Source organism: Salmo salar, chromosome ssa06 (genome assembly GCF_905237065.1).
Source record: "Salmo salar chromosome ssa06, Ssal_v3.1, whole genome shotgun sequence".
Lineage (NCBI taxonomy): Eukaryota > Metazoa > Chordata > Actinopteri > Salmoniformes > Salmonidae > Salmo > Salmo salar.
The window spans coordinates 4,706,819-4,724,913 of record NC_059447.1 but is presented as its reverse complement, the minus strand read 5'-3'; the positions used below and the strand labels follow the sequence as shown (position 1 = coordinate 4,724,913).

At 45.7% G+C, this 18,095-nt stretch overlaps 1 protein-coding gene across 1 annotated transcript; it reads right to left on the bottom strand.

Moving 5' to 3' along the window:
• Nucleotides 1-1,019: 1,019 nt before the first annotated feature.
• Nucleotides 1,020-14,856, bottom strand: LOC106606196 (monocarboxylate transporter 4). The gene is made up of 8 exons (XM_045719610.1): nucleotides 14,701-14,856; nucleotides 9,025-9,265; nucleotides 8,142-8,285; nucleotides 5,339-5,475; nucleotides 4,644-4,901; nucleotides 4,090-4,317; nucleotides 3,390-3,570; nucleotides 1,020-2,608 (listed from the first exon to the last, which is right to left on the bottom strand). Exons 2-8 carry the CDS (start codon nucleotides 9,245-9,247, stop codon nucleotides 2,040-2,042), a joined length of 1,740 nt encoding a protein of 579 aa, XP_045575566.1. The 5' UTR covers nucleotides 9,248-9,265; nucleotides 14,701-14,856; the 3' UTR covers nucleotides 1,020-2,039.
• Nucleotides 14,857-18,095: the final 3,239 nt, after the last annotated feature.

The following is an 18,095-nucleotide window of genomic DNA, read 5'->3' as shown; positions in this document are numbered from 1 at the left end:
CACAAGAACGGTGAGCAAAAATCCCAGAACCACACGGGGGGACCTAGTGAATGACCTGCAGAGAGCTGGGACCAAAGTAACAAAGCCTACCATCAGCAAGGGCATTGAAGATGAAACGTGGCTAGGTCTTTCAGCATGACAAACACACCGCCCGGGCAATGAAGGAGTGGCTTCGTAAGAAGCATTTCAAGGTCCTGGAGTGGCCTAGCCAGTCTCCAGATCTCAACCCCATAGAAAATCTTTGGAGGGAGTTGAAAGTCCGTGTTGCCCAGCGACAGCCCCAAAACATCACTGCTCTAGAGGAGATCTGCATGGAGGAATGGGCCAAAATACCAGCAACAGTGTGTGAAAACCTTGTGAAGACTTACAGAAAACATTTGACCTGTGTCATTGCCAACGAAGGGTATATAACAAAGTATTGAGATAAACTTTTGTTATTGACCAAATACTTATTTTCCACCATAATTTGCAAATAAATTAATTAAAAATCCTACAATGTGATTTTCTGGATTTTTTTTTCTTCTCATTTTGTCTGTCATAGTTGACGTGTACCTATGATGAAAATTACAGGCCTCTCTCATCTTTTTAAGTGGGAGAACTTGCACAATTGGTGGCTGACTAAATACTTTTTTGCCCCACTGTATGTACATGTAGGTAGAGTTAAAGTGACTATGCACCCTAGTGGGACCCTAGTCCCTATTACTTTCGGGGGCTCCTGAGTGGCGCAGCGGTCTAAGGCACTGCATCACAGTACAAGAGGCGTCACTACAGACCCTGGTTCGATTCACGGCTGTATCACAACCGGCCGTGATTGGGAGTCCCATAGAGCGGTGCACAATTGGCCCAGCATCATCCGGGTTTGGGCCATCATTGTAAATAAGAATTTGTTATTAACTGACTAGCCTAGTTAAATAAAGATTAAATAAATGTAAAAAAGTTTTGCCCAGGGCCAATAGTGCACTATATAGGGAATATGGTGCCATGTGGGATGCACTAAGGTAAAATAATAGCCACACCGCTACGTAACATGGTCTTTATCAGTTAACATGTAGCACAGAGTCTCACTGCAAGTTATCTTTAGAAAACAGAACACACGCAGTGAACAAGGAAGTACATAAATATAACTTATCATGAAATGGAGAGGCTATTAGCCTTCCTTAACAAATACTGACATAATAAAAGTATCAATACATTTTTTAAGTTCTGTGTTTTAGATCTGCATGGGAGGTCATTGGTTTCTCTGGACTGGTTTCTGCCAGTTCTGCCAGACCTAATAATGTCTGTTCCAAATGGAACCCTATTCCCTATATAGTGCCCTAGTTTTGACCAGAGCCCTATGGGAGCCCTATGGGCCCTGGTAAAGGTTACAGAGTGAAATTCAACCGTTCAACATCACTATACCTTTAAACGTCTGTGCCAAAGCTCTGAGTGAAATGATATGCATCTGACAATACCCAGGTATCCATTCATTCCTCATTCTGCCACTCAACGGAATGTTGAATGACAGCGGAATGTTCCACACTGGGTTTGGTTAAAGTTCCGGAACACTTCTAATGTTGTGCTCCAGAGTAACAGTGGTAGGAAGGATGGTATTTATTCCATATTATTACAGACAACAACATGGTGTATACCATATCGCCCTGCAGCACTACACACTGGTAGCTTCACAATTCACATGGCAGTGTACAACACTATTCACACGGTTATTCACTTGACATTTATCACTTTCACTTTATGATTGTGTGTGTGTGTGTGTTATTGTTGTTGATATGGCACACAGCCCCACAGAGAACAGCTACACAACATAACAACACAACAACACCTCAACTACATACAGGAGGATACTGCTAGGACTAGCTCTGTCTTCCCCAGTATGCTTCTCTAAGCACTTTCTTGGCCCACTTCTAAGTACACGTTTTAGTGCCCTTCAAAGTTCACAAAGTACACTGTGGAGTACATTTCTTAGTGACCTTTAAAGTGCCCTTGACATTGTTTAAGTGTAAAGTCTGTAGTTTGTCCTGTACCAGGTTCTCTTCCTCCTACAGACGTGTCTCAGAACTGGAGAGCACGGCGCCATTTTGTTCTTCTGGTTCTTTAAGGAAGCGCTCCACTTCTTCTGAGACCCCCATTACACTCTCAGGCCTGATCTCCTCCTCTTTCTCTTCCACCTTCTTTTTCTCACTGTCCTCCTCGTCCTCCTTCGCTTTCTCAACCGCTTCCTCCATCTCCTTCACCTCCTCTTTCTCTTTCTCCTCTTTCTCCTTCATCTCCTTCACCTCCTCTTTCTCCTTCATCTCCTTCACCTCCTCTTTCTCTTTCTCCTTCATCTCCTTCACCTCCTCTTTCTCCTTCTCCTCCTTCATCTCCTTCACCTCTTTCTCCCCCTTCTCTACTTCCTCCTCCTCCTCTTCCTCAGCGGCAACAGGCTTGTTGAGAAGCTCCATTTCCGCGGAAACCGTTCCGTTCTCCAGTTCCGCGGCAGGTTCCGAGGGCTTCTTCCTGATGAACAGGAAGTTACACGTGGCGAGGACCACGGCAGCGAGAACCACCTCAATTCCTGCCAGCAGGAACACGTACATGTAGTTCTTAGTGGCGTCCAGCAGTCGACCTGAGGAGGGATGGAGAGAGGGAGGAGGGGGAGGAGAGATTAAGGAGAAACAGGTGGAGCGAGGGAAGGAGAGAGAGACGTGGAGAAAGGGAGAGTGGAGAGAGATCAGAGGTGAGAGGGAACTGGATAAATTCTACATTATATTTATCTAACCTTAACCCTAACCCTAACCTAACCCTAACCAAACCCTAACCCTAACCAAACCCAACCCTAACCAAACCCTAACCTAACCCTAACCAAACCCTAACCAAACCCTAACCCAACCCTAACCAAACCCTAACCCAACCCTAACCCTAACCAAACCCCTGGCAGCCCGAGCAGGCCCTGGCCGAGCCTGGCCAGGCCTGGCCAGGCCTGGCCAGGCCCTGTCCTGCCAGGCCTTGGCCGGGCCCTGGCGGTGGCCAGGGCCCTGGCCCAGGCCTGGCCTGGCCTGGCCTGGCCAGGCCCTGGCCTGCCAGGCCTGGCCGGCCTGGCCTGGCCAGGCCTGGCCAGGCCCTGGCCTGGCCAGGCCTGGCCAGGCTGGCCAGGCCTGGCCTGGCCTGGCCCGGGCCTGGCCTGGCCGGCCCTGGCCCAGGCCTGACCAGGCCTGGCTGGCCCAGGCCTAGCCCAGGCCTGGCCAGCCTGGCCTGCAGGCCCTAGCCCAGGCCTGGCCCAGGCCTGGCCTAACCCTAACCAAACCCTAACCCTAACCAAACCCTAACCCTAACCAAACCCTAACCCTAACCAAACCCTAACCCTAACCCTAACCCAACCTCCACCTATTAATCCTGTGTGTACTAACCTGCTCCAGGTGGTCCCACCAGCACAGCAATAGCTTCCATGAGCAACACCAGTCCTATAGCGCTGGAGAATTTCTCCGTGCCAACGATCGCCATGAGAACCTCAAACTGTAGCGCCCCGACCATGCCGTAGGAGATCCCGAAGAACACACAGAACACCACCAGAGACGGGTAGTCCTTCGCCTGCAGGGGACATGGAAACCAGATAGTATTTACAGTAACATTTTACAGTATTTACAGGATACCAACAGTAACAGTATTGATACTCAGGATACAAAATACAGTAACAACAGGGATGTTAACAACACATATGTATAGTTTAGATGCTGTATGTATCATTAGTCAATACAGCAAACATAAATGTACACATGACAACCAAATCAACCTCAACAAGCCAACACATTACTGTAATTCCATGTCCAGCCTCAACAAGCCAACACATTACTGTAATTCCATGTCCAGCCTCAACAAGCCAACACATTACTGTAATTCCATGTCCAGCCTCAACAAGCCAACACATTACTGTAATTCCATGTCCAGCCTCAACAAGCCAACACATTACTGTAATTCCATGTCCAGCCTCAACAAGCCAACACATTACTGTAATTCCATGTCCAGCCACAACAAGCCAACACATTACTGTAATTCCATGTCCAGCCACAACAAGCCAACACATTACTGTAATTCCATGTCCAGCCCTACCTGAGATCCCACCAGGTCAGTGCATCCGTTGAAGATCATGGCGAAGCTGAACAGGTAAACAACTCTGGGCCTGACCCACTTCAGCCCAGCGATGATGCCACAGGTGGGCCGGGCGAAGATATCTATGAAGCCTAGGATGGTTAGGAGGAGGGCCGACTTAGTGTCTTCGTTGCCCAGCTCTTTGGCATAGCTCACCACGAACACCGGCGGCACAAACAGACCCAGAACCTAGGATAGGATCAGATGAACTTTAACAATGTCAATTTGAAATGAAGGCAGACAATTTAATTGCAGTCAAGTGACATGAATACAAAAATACATTTTAAAAATAGAACTATAGCTTCTACTTTGCAGTTTATTGAGAAGTCATTTAAAATAAACACCCTTTTGTTCAATTATTGAATTGTAATTTCTGTTTTATTTGGACTCTGGTCAAAAGTAGTGCACTATATAGGGAATAGGGTGCATAGAGCTCTGGTCAGGAGTAGTGCACTATAAAAGGGAACAGGATGCCATTTGGGACATAACACAGTATTGTTCCTGTTCTGACTCACCATAATAGACGCAGCTATGGTGTAGATCAGGAAACCCCTATCCTTAAACACACTGAAGTCCAGGAGCGGTTTGCGTTTGGACGGGGTCTTCTCTACCTCCAACTCTTTTCCCTCCTTCTCTACATCTTCCAGTTCCAGCTGGGTGCTTTTAGGAGGGGCCACTAGGGGCCTCATGAGGGCTGCACAAGCGCAGCAGTTGAGCAGTAGCCCCCCCAGGATGAGGAAGCCTCCTCTCCAACCGTACTGGTACTGCAACAGCTGGAAGAGACAGCAGGGTTAGGGTCAAAGGTTAGAGATGTAATGTAGAGGGGAGAGGCAGTAAAGGGTGATGGGGCTCCCAGCAGCAGAGTTATGGCTAGGGGTCAGACGTTAGAGGGTGATGGGGCTCCCAGCAGCAGGGTTATGGCTAGGGGTCAGACGTTAGAGGGTGATGGGGCTCCCAGCAGCAGAGTTATGGCTAGGGGTCAGACGTTAGAGGGTGATGGGGCTCCCAGCAGCAGGGTTATGGCTAGGGGTCAGACGTTAGAGGGTGATGGGGCTCCCAGCAGCAGGGTTATGGCTAGGGGTCAGACGTTAGAGGGTGATGGGGCTCCCAGCAGCAGGGTTATGGCTAGGGGTCAGACGTTAGAGGGTGATGGGGCTCCCAGCAGCAGGGTTATGGCTAGGGGTCAGATGTTAGAGGTGTAGTGTAATACCTGTCCCAGAGGTGATAAGCAGCAGAGGGCCACAGGGCTCCCAGCAGCAGCCAGGCCGTTAGCCAGGGGCCTCTTCTCACTGAAGTAGCGATTCAGCATGATCAGAGATGGCTGGAAGTTCAACGCCAGGCCCAGACCTGGAGGACAGGGGGACAGGAGAGGACTGTCAATGTAGACCAACCTGTAATGACTCCAGTAGAGAGGTAGATGTGGACCAACCTGTAATGACTCCAGTAGACAGGTAGATGTGGACCAACCTGTAATGACTCCAGTAGACAGGTAGATGTGGACCAACCTGTAATGACTCCAGTAGACAGGTAGATGTGGACCAACCTGTAATGACTCCAGTAGAGAGGTAGATGTGGACCAACCTGTAATGACTCCAGTAGAGAGGTAGATGTGGACCAACCTGTAATGACTCCAGTAGACAGGTAGATGTGGACCAACCTGTAATGACTCCAGTAGAGAGGTAGATGTGGACCAACCTGTAATGACTCCAGTAGAGAGGTAGATGTGGACCAACCTGTAATGACTCCAGTAGAGAGGTAGATGTGGACCAACCTGTAATGACTCCAGTAGACAGGTAGATGTGGACCAACCTGTAATGACTCCAGTAGAGAGGTAGATGTGGACCAACCTGTAATGACTCCAGTAGAGAGGTAGATGTAGACCAACCTGTAATGACTCCAGTAGACAGGTAGATGTGGACCAACCTGTAATGACTCCAGTAGAGAGGTAGATGTGGACCAACCTGTAATGACTCCAGTAGAGAGGTAGATGTGGACCAACCTGTAATGACTCCAGTAGAGAGGTAGATGTGGACCAACCTGTAATGACTCCAGTAGAGAGGTAGATGTGGACCAACCTGTAATGACTCCAGTAGAGAGGTAGATGTGGACCAACCTGTAATGACTCCAGTAGAGAGGTAGATGTGGACCAACCTGTAATGACTCCAGTAGAGAGGTAGATGTGGACCAACCTGTAATGACTCCAGTAGACAGGTAGATGTGGACCAACCTGTAATGACTCCAGTAGACAGGTAGATGTGGACCAACCTGTAATGACTCCAGTAGAGAGGTAGATGTGGACCAACCTGTAATGACTCCAGTAGAGAGGTAGATGTGGACCAACCTGTAATGACTCCAGTAGAGAGGTAGATGTGGACCAACCTGTAATGACTCCAGTAGACAGGTAGATGTGGACCAACCTGTAATGACTCCAGTAGAGAGGTAGATGTGGACCAACCTGTAATGACTCCAGTAGACAGGTAGATGTGGACCAACCTGTAATGACTCCAGTAGACAGGTAGATGTGGACCAACCTGTAATGACTCCAGTAGAGAGGTAGATGTGGACCAACCTGTAATGACTCCAGTAGAGAGGTAGATGTGGACCAACCTGTAATGACTCCAGTAGAGAGGTAGATGTGGACCAACCTGTAATGACTCCAGTAGACAGTTAGATGTGGACCAACCTGTAATGACTCCAGTAGACAGGTAGATGTGGACCAACCTGTAATGACTCCAGTAGAGAGGTAGATGTGGACCAACCTGTAATGACTCCAGTAGACAGGTAGATGTGGACCAACCTGTAATGACTCCAGTAGACAGGTAGATGTGGACCAACCTGTAATGACTCCAGTAGACAGGTAGATGTGGACCAACCTGTAATGACTCCAGTAGACAGGTAGATGTGGACCAACCTGTAATGACTCCAGTAGAGAGGTAGATGTGGACCAACCTGTAATGACTCCAGTAGACAGGTAGATGTGGACCAACCTGTAATGACTCCAGTAGACAGGTAGATGTGGACCAACCTGTAATGACTCCAGTAGAGAGGTAGATGTGGACCAACCTGTAATGACTCCAGTAGAGAGGTAGATGTAGACCAACCTGTAATGACTCCAGTAGACAGGTAGATGTGGACCAACCTGTAATGACTCCAGTAGAGAGGTAGATGTGGACCAACCTGTAATGACTCCAGTAGAGAGGTAGATGTGGACCAACCTGTAATGACTCCAGTAGAGAGGTAGATGTGGACCAACCTGTAATGACTCCAGTAGAGAGGTAGATGTGGACCAACCTGTAATGACTCCAGTAGAGAGGTAGATGTGGACCAACCTGTAATGACTCCAGTAGAGAGGTAGATGTGGACCAACCTGTAATGACTCCAGTAGAGAGGTAGATGTGGACCAACCTGTAATGACTCCAGTAGACAGGTAGATGTGGACCAACCTGTAATGACTCCAGTAGACAGGTAGATGTGGACCAACCTGTAATGACTCCAGTAGAGAGGTAGATGTGGACCAACCTGTAATGACTCCAGTAGAGAGGTAGATGTGGACCAACCTGTAATGACTCCAGTAGAGAGGTAGATGTGGACCAACCTGTAATGACTCCAGTAGACAGGTAGATGTGGACCAACCTGTAATGACTCCAGTAGAGAGGTAGATGTGGACCAACCTGTAATGACTCCAGTAGACAGGTAGATGTGGACCAACCTGTAATGACTCCAGTAGACAGGTAGATGTGGACCAACCTGTAATGACTCCAGTAGAGAGGTAGATGTGGACCAACCTGTAATGACTCCAGTAGAGAGGTAGATGTGGACCAACCTGTAATGACTCCAGTAGAGAGGTAGATGTGGACCAACCTGTAATGACTCCAGTAGACAGTTAGATGTGGACCAACCTGTAATGACTCCAGTAGACAGGTAGATGTGGACCAACCTGTAATGACTCCAGTAGAGAGGTAGATGTGGACCAACCTGTAATGACTCCAGTAGACAGGTAGATGTGGACCAACCTGTAATGACTCCAGTAGACAGGTAGATGTGGATGATGCTGGTGGAGAAGGAAGACAGAATCATCCCCAGAGAGGCAAAAAGTCCCCCCACCATCATCACTGGACGACACCCGTAACGATTCACCAACACACTGCACAGAGGACCTGCAGTGAGAGGAACACACACACATATTGAATCTATCTGTGTGTGTTAGACAGTATCGGTGTACCTGTGTGTGTGTGTGTGTGTGTGTGTGTGTGTGTGTGTGTGTGTGTGTGTGTGTGTGTGTGTGTGTGTGTGTGTGTGTGTGTGTGTGTGTGTGTGTGTGTGTGTGTTAGACAGTATCAGTGTGTGTGTTAGACAGTATCAGTGTGTGTGTTAGACAGTATCAGTCTGTGTGTGTGTTAGACAGTATCAGTCTAACCCAGGATCTCTAGTGGCACAGATAGCACTGTGATGCAGTGTCTTAGACCACTGAGACAGAGCCTGGACTCTAACCCAGAATCTATAGTAGCACAGATAGCACTGCGATGCAGTGTCTTAGACCACTGAGACAGAGCCTGGACTCTAACCCAGGATCTCTAGTGGCACAGATAGCACTGTGATGCAGTGTCTTAGACCACTGAGACAGAGCCTGGTCTCTAACCCAGAATCTCTAGTAGCACAGATAGCACTGTGATGCAGTGTCTTAGACCACTGAGACAGAGCCTGGACTCTAACCCAGGATCTATAGTAGCACAGATAGCACTGTGATGCAGTGTCTTAGACCACTGAGACAGAGCCTGGACTCTAACCCAGGATCTCTAGTAGCACAGATAGCACTGTGATGCAGTGTGTTAGACCACCGCACCACTCGGGAGGCCCCCTGGTGTACCTGCCTGTGTGTGAATGTAAATTCTCTACCTGTGCCGTAGAGCATAGCCAGCAGTATAGATGAGATCCATGCTGTGTCGCTATACCCCACTTCGAACTCTCTGATCAGTTCCTTGAAGAACACGCTGACAGCCTTGGGGAAGGCGTAGGAGAACCCAGTGATGACGAAACAGCCGGACAGCACAGCCCAGCCCCACCCCCCGTCTGGTGCCTTCACCCCCCCAGGTCCCTCGTCCACCACCACACCTCCCATGGTCCTCTAAGTTTAGATCTGAGAGGAGAGAGAGGAGGGGTGGGTTATAGTATAGCTAACTCGGGGGGCAGTCTTGACCGGGACTCGAACCCAGGTCCAGCGTCTGTCAACCCAACACCTTAGCTGTTACACCAAGAGATCCAAAGCTCTTGACAAGGTTGCTAGGTGTTGGGATTAAAGGTCAGCGTAGATATAACATTGTATACCGGTAGTAACACAACTTCCTAGCTGTATCCTAAGCCTCATAACCATGTTGTCATTGCCTTAATTATTACCTTGTTGAATTTTATTTAACCTTTATTTAACTAGGCAAGTCAGTTAAGAACAAATTCTTATTTACAATGACAGCCTACACCAGCCAAACCCAGGACGACGCTGGGCCAATTGTGCGCCACCCTATGGGACTTCCAATCAAGGCCGGTTGTGATACAGCCTGGATTCGAACCAGGGTGTCTGTAGTGATGCCTCTAGCATTGAGATGCAGTGCCTTAGACCACTGCACCAATCGGGAGCCCCTACATGAATAGATGTTGTTGAATAAATTATATATTGATTAAATTAAATATTGATTAACAGAATTGCATGATGTGACTTGGCAGGTTGAAATACGGTCAGCAACAATGATTTAAACCAGACTGAAAGGCTCAATATAAATACAATCCATTATTTACTCTCCATATCCCGGCCAGGTGACCTTGCAAACCTGGAGGACACTACAGTATTGCAATCATCTTTGCTGTGTGTGTACTTTCAGCAATATATTCTGCTTACCCCCATATACACATAGTCTGTAATAATCATACTCACCACCACCATCACAATATATTAGATTTACAAACATAGCTACAGGAGCCTGACTGATTACACCGAGTAATGGCTAGCCATGGCTCCATGGAGAGCCGTAATGGACTCTGGAGATTTACAGTTTCATTTCAGTAATGGAGAAAGCAATGGGTTTTAGTGCCACCGTCACACATCACCAACCATGGCAGGCCCCCCCAGGCCAAGCATTCTCTGAGGGATATTTATGACCAAGACACCATCGATACAGAGAGATAGCCACACACACACACCCACAGGCAGGAGTTATCTGTGCTGTGCAGCAGTTTCTCAGAAACAATGGATTTAACTTCCCTAAACACAAATGGGGCTATTCTGATTCACTTGAGGCTGACTTTAATCAAATATTCTCAATGCCAAATCCTTTAAAACATTTGACATGATTTTTTCCTATAAGGGGTTGTTAGTGGGACTGTTAATATACTAATGAGCTTTATGAGAACTATGTCTGATGTGTCTAGTCTAGCAGTGGGCCTATAGCCTAACTGACACCTGTTGTAGCCCAATTAGAGCTTATAACCTAATACAGATCCGGCGCCAGAACCAATCAGTTGGAAGGGCCTTTGACTTCCAAAGGGGGGCTCGTTTTTTCATGGGACCTTCTACGTTCACACATTGTTTTTATGGCTGCACAGCTCGTGAGTTTCAAGTTTTGGGGAAGCTTACAATTTATCCTATCATTTCTACCGATCTGCGTGCCAGTTATGATTATTTTTATATGCACATTTTAGTGGAACAATTTAATTTCAATAATAAAACGTTCCTTTCTCAAAATCCTTGTCACGTGGTTAATCATAAAAATCTGAATTAAAATGATAACAATCTAAAAGTTTAAATTCAACTATGGCGAGAGCACCAACCTCTGCCATATGGACACACTGATACACTGTGATCCATTGGTGGCTAAAGAAGTGAGAGCATAGAACTCAGAAGCAACACTAGGCGTTTAACTTCCATCATCAGCTACGTTAAATAACTAGGCCTTTAACTTCCATCATCAGCTACATTAAATAACTAGGCCTTTAACTTCCATCATCAGCTACATTAAATAACTAGGCCTTTAACTTCCATCATCAACTACGTTAAATAACTAGGCCATTAACTTCCATCATCAACTACGTTAAATAACTAGGCCTTTAACTTCCATCATCAACTACGTTAAATAACTAGGCCTTTAACTTCCATCATCAACTACGTTAAATAACTAGGCCTTTAACTTCCATCATCAACTACGTTAAATAACTAGGCCTAAAGCCAACAAATAAAAACAGTAGAACATTCCTGGTTCTTTCAATCACATTAATCTCTCTAATCCGCCTGTCTGCCTCCCTTTCTATCTGTCTTGATTTGAGCTATTGCTAGTGAAGTGCAACATTTTTATCAAGCCGTCACGTGGCCCGGTCCGGAAGCTGTCACTGCCGAACTTGCAACATTGTATCAACAAGCCTATTCTGGGCCCTCAGAGTTTCCCGTGCTTGGTGATGTTGGAAAGATTTTTCAAATACTGAGGAACTATCAATTGCAATGGGTGTTTTTATTTAACCAGGTAAGTTGACTGAGAACACATGCTCATTTACAGCAACAACCCGGGGAATAGTTACAGGGGAGAGGAGGGGGATGAATGAGCCAATTGTAAGCTGGGGATGATTAGGTGGCCGTGATGGTATGAGGGTCAGATTGGGAATTTAGCCAGGACACCAGGGTTAACACCCCTACTCTTCCAATAAGTGCCCTGGGATCTTTAGTGACCACAGAGAGTCAGGACACCAGTTTAACGTCCCATCTGAAAGACAGCACCCTACACAGGGCAATGTCCCCAATCACTGCCCTGGGGTATTGAGATATTTTTATTTTAGACCAGAGGAAAGTGCCTCCCACTGGCTCTCCAACACCACTTCCAGCAGCATCTGGTCTCCCATCCAGGGAGGAACACTGCTTAGCTCCGTGATTGAGAGTCCCATAGGGCGGCACACAATTGGCCCAGCGGTTTGGCCAGGGTAGGCCGTCATTGGAAATAAGAATGTGTTCTTAACTGACTTGCCTAGTTAAATAAAGGTTAGATAAATACAAATAAAACATCTGGGGTCGCTCTACATTCCCGCGCATCCTTGGAATGTCTTCACATGGACAAGTTTAAAGCCAAAACTCCAAGTTCGATTAATTTCCTGGATCGCAGCTTTAAAGGGACGGATTGACTGTGACACAGTTTTGTTTCCATCTTGAAGAAAGTCTGATACTGAGAACCCAAACAAAGACATTCCCCTTTAAGACTCGACATATAGGCCTATCTCATAAATAGACCAGCTACCATAGCCCACTGTACATGGCCTATGTTGTGCGGGCATAACGGTCCTTTGAATGCCTAACCTACAGCAAATATAGTATTATAAAAACAGCAGTATTAACAAATGTTTTATTTGAATGTCCAAAAACCTATGAGCTGTGTAAGACAAGACGTAGACTGCGCTCCGAATGTGTTATGGAAAGCCTAAAGCTATAAGGGGTTGTCACTAGTTACCACAGCCACAAAGTCAAAATTGGCTGACTTCGGTTGACAGTTGGACGATGTTTCCTCCGACACATTGGTGCGGCTGGGTTCCGGGTTAAGCGAGCAGTGTGTCAAGAAGCAGTGCGGCTTGGCAGGGCTGTGTTTCGGAAGCATGGCTCTCGACCTTCGACTCTCCGGAGTTGGTAGGGTAGTTGCAGAGATGAGACAAGATCGTAACTACCAATTGGATATCACGAAATTGGGGCGGAAAAAGGGGTAAAGTAAAAAATAAATAAGAATGAAAAAAATAAAAACTACTGAACCACATCAACCTTCCCATCATTATTATCGTCACTTCACAGAACTCTCCTTTAACAGAAAAACTCTGAGGTGAACGCAGCCCGACGCCGTCAATGAGTGAACCCTCCGATGTCACTGTTTGACGTGTATGTTCTTATTAGGGTCTCTGCTTTATGATGTGGTGATCATGTGCATAAGCTAACGGGTCTGTGGGTCATTCATCGGACAGGACAGAGATGGATTCGCTCACCGTAAAGTAGAGTACAATCACCTAGCAACGCGGTACAGCAAGTCCGCCTGTGTTGGTGCGTCTGGAACGTGACCAACGTGCTGAATCGACCAACCTATGATTTATAACAACGTGATATGGGGATCATGGATGATATTCTCTCACTCACACAGTCTTGCGCAGTTAACCTTGTGCGGACATACAATTCAGTCCCATTCACAATCATATTTTCCTTAACCCCTAACCCTAAACTTAACCCTAACCGTAACGCAAAAACCTAACCTAACCTTAACCCTAAACCTAATCCTAAACCTAGCTCCTAACCCGAACCATACAACTAACCCTAGCTCCTAACCCTAACACTAATTCTAACCTTAACCCTAAACCCCCCACAAATAGCATCTGACCACGTGGGGACCAACAAAATGTACACAGTTGGTCAAATGTTTGTTTGTCTACTATTCATGTGGGGACTTCTGGTCCCAGATGCTAATGTGGGCACCAGGCAGAAGAACCACATGCAATATTTCATAATAGACTCTTAAAATAGTGAGATAGCCAACGAAATGATGATTGAAGTGAAAGTAAAAGGCATTCATAGTGAAATATGATGGTGCGCTCAAAATAGAGTTTGGCATCTCCAAACTCACAGACACATAACACAGACCTGGTATGATATCGGTAGCCTACTTCATGTTCTTTTCACCCCACATAGCTTGTTGGGGGACAGGGGACCCTAGAACTGGGCTAGAGATAGGCCTACAATATAGAGATTTCCCGGAGCTATGTCATCTAGGCCACGTCACTACAGTCACCCCACTCTGCGATGATGTTCCATCTGAGCGTTCGTTTTGGCGCATAGCCTACAAGTTTATCCTGTTGTTAGCTTGGCCGTTGTAGTCTTCACAAAAAAATGTAAACTATATTAAGCCTACGTGTAACCAAAAACAGACTTACCGAAGCTACAGGTCTATATTTGAGCCTCTCCGCGGTTGTGATAGACATCGTCTATTTTATGATGTTGATGACGACACGCTGTTCGGAGAGGAGAGGGGTCTGCTGTTACACCCCCCAACCGGCCCCCAGGATGCTGTGGCCGGTGTCACGACTATAGCTCACACCCAGCTGAATGAATGGCCTGTCACTTATTCTATTGGGTAATAACGGCTTTATAATATACCATTTTTTGTCAATAATAAAATGACATGCTCTGATGCCTACTTATAAAATAATATAAAGACACATTCTTAAAAGGTCCTTTACTAAAAATAATAATTTCATAATCTCTCATCCTTCCATCCCTTCTCTCTGTCATAATGACATATTTTTGATCGTCTCCATCATTACATAGCCTCAGTTACTCAGCCGACCTTACAGACATTCAGCAACAGCGTGGTTGGTACCCAATTCCATACAAAATAACTATATCCCATTGTGGCAGCTGAGGAGGATTTCTCACTCCCATCATCATCATCATCATCATCATCTTCATTGTAACAGATAATAACCAAATCATCGTGTCATCGTTATCCTGTTGCCCCTCTTCCAATAATGATTTCCTTTACAGCCTATAATGACAGTGATAGTGGTACCTACCTTAGGGATGCTCTGATCGCTGAGCTCAGAACGGTCTGTATGCTATCCTGGTCGCTCCCTCTACCACCTTGTCCTTAGTACGGTTCTATCACGTTCACTCCGGCACGTATGAGACCTGCGACGTCAGCGAAGTGAAAAAAGGAAACTCCCCCACTTACTCACTACTACAGAGATAGTACAGATTCCTAGTGTCGGCAGCGTTAGAGTGACAGCCCGTTTCCTGTTTGGTGACGCAACAGTGACTGTAACTGATGTATTCATTTCCTTTTCTATTTCCTGCATTTTTTTTTTTTTCCACTTATGGTCTCATAATAGGTAAATTAACAGATATTTTTAAAGCTGGAATGCTTGGAGGAAAACACACACAGTTGCATCTCTGTGTGTGCGTGTGCGTGTGTGTGTGTGTGTGTGTGTGTGTGTTTGTGGAGTCATGACACCATTATGGGCAGCATGTCACAAGATTGTGATTGTGAATAGCTGGATGCTGTGTGGAAACTTAAAGGATAGGACAGTGTCTCCTGACCCTTCCTGTCTCAGCCTCCAGTATTTATGCTGCAGTAGTTTATGTGTCGGGGGGCTAGGGTCAGTCTGTTATATCAGGAGAATTTCTCCAGTGTCCTGTGTGATTTTTTTTTTTGCTCTCTCTAATTCTCTCTTTCTTTCTTTCTTTCTTTCTTTCTTTCTTTCTTTCTTTCTTTCTTTCTTTCTTTCTTTCTTTCTTTCTTTCTTTCTTTCTTTCTTTCTTTCTTTCTTTCTTTCTTTCTTTCTCTCAGGGGACCTGAGCACTAGGACCATGCCTCAGGACTACCTGGCATGATGATTCCTTGCTGTCCCCAGTCCACCTGGCCGTGCTGCATGCTCCAGTTTCAACTGTTCTGCCTGCGGCTATGGAACCCTGACCTGTTCACCGGACGTGCTACCTGTCCCAGACCTGCTGTTTTCAACTGTCTAGAGACAGCAGGAGCGGTAGAGATACTCTCAATGATCGGCTATGAAAAGCCAACTGACATTTACTCTTGAGGTGCTGACTTGTTGCACCCTCGACAACTACTGTGATTATTATTATTTGACCATGCTGGTCATTTATGAACATTGGAACATCTTGGCCATGTTCTGTTATAATCTCCACCCGGCACAGCCAGAAGAGGACTGGCCACCCCTCATAGCCTGGTTCCTCTCTAGGTTTCTTCCTAGGTATTGGCCTTTCTAGGGAGTTTTTCCTAGCCACCGTGCTTCTACACCTGCATTACTTGCTATTTGGGGTTTTGGGCTGGGTTTCTGTACAGCACTTTGAGATATCAGGCGATGTAAGAAGGGCTATATAAATACATTTGATTTGATTTGACATAATGAGTGAAACACCTATAGGTGCCAGTCAGTCTGTACCTCTCAACCTAGCCTGGGTTCCAGTCAGTCTGTACCTCTCAACCTAGCCTGGGTGCCAGTCAGTCTGTACCTCTCATCCTAGCCTGGGTGCCAGTCAGTCTGTACCTCTCAACCTAGCCTGGGTGCCAGTCAATCTCTACCTCTCATCCTAGCCTGGGTTCCAGTCAGTCTGTACCTCTCAACCTAGCCTGGGTGCCAGTGTTTGGCTTGACAAGAACAGCAACGGAGTTGGCATGAACACAAACAGATCTACTCTGTCCAAAATTGGATGATAATTTGGAAATTGTACCAATTTCATATCCATTGCTTCTCAGGACCCTTTTCATTGACCTTAGTCTGACTCTGTAAGATAAGTGGTCTGAGAGCTGTCTAGGAATGGATGGGCACCTGCCAAAAGGATCTCTTGGCTCACTACACTGTAGCTATATGACTCTACTCTCTATCAATATCTATGACGTGCTGACACTACCACTACTACTCTACCAGCCTGGTCTCATAGACTAGACGTAAAATAGTCCACATAAAGCCGAGACACTCAAATTAATATGATATGTTATGTTTAGTATGGTTACTTAAGGAAAACACAAAAGTATAGTAGTTGGGAGGGATGGAGGGGTGGGCATATAACGCAAAAAGGTTGCGAGTTTGAATCTCATCACAGACAACTTTAGCATTTTAGCTAATTAGGAGCTTTTCAACTACTTACTACTTTTTAGATACTTTGCAACTACTTAGCATCTTAGCTAACCCTTCCCCTAACCCTAACCTTAAACCCTTTAACCTAACTCATAAACTTAACCCTAACCCCTAACCTAACAAACGTTAGCCAGCTAGCTAACGTTAGCCACCTAGCTAGAATTCGTAACGTATCATACATTTGGCAAATTGGTAAATTATTGTGCGTTTTGTAAATTCTTAACATATTGTATGTTTTGTAAAATTGTAACATAGGAATTCTAATTTGTAACCTATCATACTAAATGGGTGATGGACATTCATAAATTAATACATACCATACAAAACATAACATATCATACTAAACGGAGCATCTTGGATTTACGTAAAGAATATTGCGAAGTGCTCTGAGACCAGGTTGACTCTACACTACTCTCTATCAATATCTATGACATGCTGATACCCATACTACTACTCTCACTCAATCACACTATGGAACCATTAGGTCAGACTCAGAGGACAGAGGGAACTGTGATGACGCCAGACCAGAGGGAACTCTGATGATGCTACTGGGACTGGGTATTAGTCAATAACTTAGAGTACTGCATATGCTGTAGTCTAACACAACACATTGGCACATTACGGTGTATTTTATAAAGGGCTCTGTCTGTGGACTCTTATCCACTGACCCCATAAAGAAGCCTGAGGACATCATGTGTATCGATCACAGCTGCTGTCGAACAGAGAGCTCACCGGGGAACTGTAGCTGAGTGAAGAGCATGCTGGGAGATGGAGTAACACGGTGGAAGAATTCAGCAATGTCATTACCTAGAATCCACTGAATAGTTTGTTTCCAGTCCAGGTTAGTTGTGTTAGTAATGCTGTTTCCACCATCGTTGATGTGTGTTTTCATAAGTAAACAGAAACAAACACTACTGGCCAAACTATTTCCATAATAACCAATAGACGGTCCATCTCTGGTTTGTCTAGGTAAATATGATGACCGGTTACGCACGCACTATATATATATATATATATATATATATATATATATATATATATATATATATATATATATATATATATATATACACACATTGTAATCATTTCTCTAATCTATCTATAGTATTTATATGGTAAAAACCTCCATAGCAGGTTGGTATAAAGCAGTCCTACAGTATGAACACTGCAGAGGTCACAGTGACTGTATGGTGTTATAGAAGGGGACCCTGGAGGCCTCTACATGTTTTCACTGCCAGGTTAGGAAGGGGACCCTGGAGGGCCTCTACATGTTTTCACTGCCAGGTTAGGAAGGGGACCCTGGAGGGCCTCTA